Source organism: Eimeria mitis, genomic scaffold (assembly GCF_000499745.2).
Source record: "Eimeria mitis Houghton genomic scaffold, Emh_scaff3519, whole genome shotgun sequence".
NCBI lineage: Eukaryota > Apicomplexa > Conoidasida > Eucoccidiorida > Eimeriidae > Eimeria > Eimeria mitis.
The window spans coordinates 1,962-5,875 of NW_013571861.1; the positions used below are offsets into that span (position 1 = coordinate 1,962).

Below are 3,914 nucleotides of genomic sequence, written 5' to 3' on the forward strand. Positions count from 1 at the left end.
AGAAGCAGCAAGAGAGAGAAGATATAGAGGGGGGCCCCCAAACACCAACAGCACTAACTGAACCCTCCCTGGGGCCCCTCCTCCTCCTCATAGATAAATTTGTTGCAGCAAAAACAAAACAACTACAACCAACACAAACAAATATAAATATAAATAATATAAATAATATAAATATAAATAATATAAATATAAATAATATAAATAATATAAATAATATAAATAATATAAATAATAATACTAACACAACACAACAGGGGTTCGGGGGCCCCCAGGGGGCCCCCCAGGGTGTGGGGGCCCCCCAGGGGGGCCCCCATGGTATGGGGGGCCCCCCGAGTGGTGGGGTTGGTGGGGGGGGGTGTTGTTTTAGTAACAGAGGAAGCCGGGGGCTGCGGTTTGATAGTGTGCTGGGTGGGGGTGGTGAGGTTGCTGATGAAGGCAGCAGCAGCAGCAGCAGCAGCAGCAGCAGCAGCAGCAGCAGCAGCAGCAGGCCTTTGTCTGGGGATGAGCTGCGGCAGCAAACGGCACAGTCGCTGCTCAAGAGGAGACAGAGAGAGGAGAGCAGCAGCCACCCTGATGCTGCTGCTGCTGCAGGTCCGATATACAACAGCAGCAGCAGCAGCAGCAGCAGCAACAGCAACAGCAACAGCAGCAGCAGCAGCAGCAGCAGCAGCAGATGTTTGTTTGAGTGTGTTTCTTTTGCAGGTAGTGATTGGTGCAGTGGGGGGTTGGGGGCCCCCGGCTCATCGCTATGCATGCGGGGCCCCCTAGTACCTCCGCTGCGGCTGCAGCAGCTGCAGCAGCAGCAGCAGCAGCAGCAGCAGCACTATGGGGGCCCCTTCTCCTCCCGCTTATACAGCAGACCCAAGGGTACTAGAGGGTCTTGCTTCCTGACCCCTACATACACCCCGAGGCCCCTTTCTCCTTTGGGGGCCCCTGGGGGCCCCCCTGGGGGGCCCCCTGGGGGGCCCCCTGGGGGCCCCCGCGCCCTTTCTGTTTGTACAAGTATATATAGGGGTGCAGGCAGCAGCAACCCCACCAGTATAAACACAGAACAACACACCACCTACAGCGGAGACAGACAAACGGATGCTGTCGCTGCTGCTGCTCCTGCTGCAGCAGCTGCAGCAACAGCAGCAGCTGCTGCTGCTGCTGCTGGTGCTGTTGGTGCTGATGCTGCTGCTGCTGCTGCTGATGCTGCAGCGCACAGCGATGGCTCCGCTGCTGCTGCTGCATCTGCTGCTGCAGCAGACAGCTATGGAGATGTTATGGGGGCCCCCGGGGAGGGTACCAGAGAAGGGGGGCCCCCGCAGGGTACTGAGGGGGCCCCCGGCGAGGCAGGGGGCCCCTCCACTGTCGGTATAGAGGGGCCCCCAAGGGCTCCTGAGGTAGGCAAAGGCTGCAGCTCACACACAGCACCTCTATGTAGTAGCGGTTGATAGGGTTTAGGGTTTACTAGGGTTTAGCGTTTACTAGGGTTTAGGGTTTACTAGGGTTTAGCGTTTACTAGGGTTTACTAGGGTTTACTAGGGTTTACTAGGGCTTACTAGGGTTTACTAGGGTTTAGGTTTTACTAGGGTTTAGGGTATACTAGGGTTTAGGGTTTACTAGGGTTTACAAGGGTTTAGGGTTTACAAGGGTTTAGGGTTTACTAGGGTTTAGGGTTTAGGGTTTCGAGCGTATGTGTGTGGTTTGTGTTTTGCGTGTAGGTACCGGGGCCCCCAGGTTCTGTGTTTTCTTTTTCTCCCCCTCAGGGGCCCCCACAGGGGCCCCCACAGGGGCCCCCACATGAATACCCTCAGGGGGCCTCCGCTCTGCCGGAGGGGCCCCCTCAACCCCCCGCAGAGGAGGGGCCCCCAGAGGGGCCCCCAGAGGGGCCCCCAGGGGGGGCCCCCCAAGCAAGCGCCTGTCAGGGGCCCCCCGATGCTCCCCTTGAGGGGCCCCCTGAGGGGCACCCCGAGGGGCCCCCTGAGGCTCCGGTTGAGGGGCCCCCTGGGGGGCCCCCTGAAGAGCAGCATGAGGGGCCCCCTGAGGGGGCCCCTGAGGGGGCCCCTGGGGGGGCCCCTGAAGGAGTCTATGAGGGGGCCCCCGCGGGGGCCCCTGAGGGGGCCCCTGAGGGGGCCCCTGAGGGGGCCCCTGAGTCAGCAGCAGAGTTAATTGAGGTGCAGAGACAGCTGGAGGGGAGACAGGAAAAGGAGACAGTTGCTGCAGCAGAAGGAGACAGGGGGGCCCCATGTAAGTGCAGCAGCAGCAGATGAAAGACATATATAATGAGGGGCCCCCAAGCAGCAGCAAGGGGGCCCCCATGCTTCTCTTTAACAGCAGGTACCCTGTCAATGATACGTGCTGCTTCTGCTGCTGCTGCTGCTGCTGTTGCTGCTGCTGCTGCTGCTGCTGCTCTGTTGCTGCTGTTTGCTGCTGCAGCCGAAGGTCCAGCCCCCGCAGGAGACCCCACAACTTCAGCAGCAGAAGCAGACAGCAGCAGCAGCGAGAGCAGTGCTGCTGCAGCAGCAATAGCAGCAACAGCAGCAGCAGCAGAGGAGTCGACACCTAAGGAGACGGCTCCAGAGGCACCAGCCGCAGCAGAAACACCTGCTGCTGCTGCTGCTGCTGCTGCTGCTGCTGCTGCTGCTGAAGGCCCCGTTGAGGACTGCAGCAGAATCCCTGTGTCTGCTGCTGAGGAGCATGCAGCAGCACAGCAGCCGAAGCAGCAGCAGCAGCAAGAACAAGACAATACCCAGTTGGGGCCCCCCGAGGGCCCCCAGGAGGGCCCCCCGGGGGGGCCCCCAGGGGGCCCCCCAGGGGCCCCCACAAGCGGAGGAGACACAGAAGCCGCAGCAGCAACAGCAGCAGCAGCAGCAGCAGAGGCAGCAGCAGGAGACAGTCTAGCAGGAAGAGAAAAAGAGACAGAGACAGAGAGACAAAGAGAAAAAGAAGGAGAGAAAGAGACAAAGAGAGAAGGAGATAAAGAAAGAGAGACAGAAACAGAGACAGAGACAGAGAGAGAAAAACAAAAACAAAAACAAAGACAAAGCTACAGGGGTCGGGGTCTTCGTGTTAGTTTCTGTGGGGGGTTGAGGCCGGGAGAAGAAGAAGAAGAAAATAAAAATAAAAATAAAGACAAAGACAAAGACAAAGACAAAGACAAAGACACAGACACAGACAAACTGTCTCCTTCTAGCGAAAAGTTTAAAAGGGCCTCCATCGTAAGATAAACTTCTGTCTCCTTTTGTCTCCTTTTTTGTCTCCTTCTTTTTGTCTCTTTTTTTGTCTCCTTTTTGTCTCCTTTTTTGTCTCCTTCTTTGTCTCCTTCTGTCTCCTTTTTTTTGTCTCTTTTTTGTTTCTGTCTCCTGTCTCCTTTTTCGTCTCCTTCTGTTTCCTTTTTTGTCTCCTTTTTTGTCTCCTTTTTTGTCTCCTTTTTGTCTCCTTCTGTCTCCTTTTTGTCTCCTTTTTTGTCTCCTTCTGTCTCCTTTTTCTGTTGTCTCCTTTTTTTGTCTCCTCTTTTTTGTGTCCTTTTGTCTCCTTTTTTTGTCTCCTTCTGTCTCCTTTTTTTTGTCTCCTTCTGTCTCCTTTTTTGTCTCCTTCTGTCTCCTGTCTCCTTTTTTTGCTTTTTTGTTTTCTTGGTTTTCTTCGGTCTCCTGTGTCCTTTTTTGTTTTTCTTTGTCTTTTTTTGTCTCCTGTCTCCTTCTGTCTCCTGTCTCCTTTTTTGTTTCTGTCTCCTTCTGTCTTTATTTTTTGTTTTTTTTGTCTCTTTCTGTCTCCTTCTGTTTATTGTTTTTGTCTCCTTTGTCTCCTCATATTTATCGTTGTTTCTTTGTATCTTCTTACTATATATATATATATATATATATATATATATACATATATATGTATGTATATATATATATATATATATATGTATATATATATATATATAT

The 3,914-nt window shown here is 53.4% G+C and overlaps 1 protein-coding gene across 1 annotated transcript; it reads left to right on the top strand.

Annotated features, from left to right (window-relative positions):
- Window positions 1–317: 317 nt before the first annotated feature.
- On the top strand, window positions 318–3,212 carry EMH_0066850 (uncharacterized protein; the record flags this gene model as incomplete). Its single annotated transcript, XM_013498554.1, has 3 exons — window positions 318–1,385; window positions 1,707–2,232; window positions 2,422–3,212. 3 exons carry the CDS (start codon window positions 318–320, stop codon window positions 3,210–3,212), a joined length of 2,385 nt encoding a protein of 794 aa, XP_013354008.1.
- Between the last annotated feature and the right edge of the window lie 702 nt (window positions 3,213–3,914).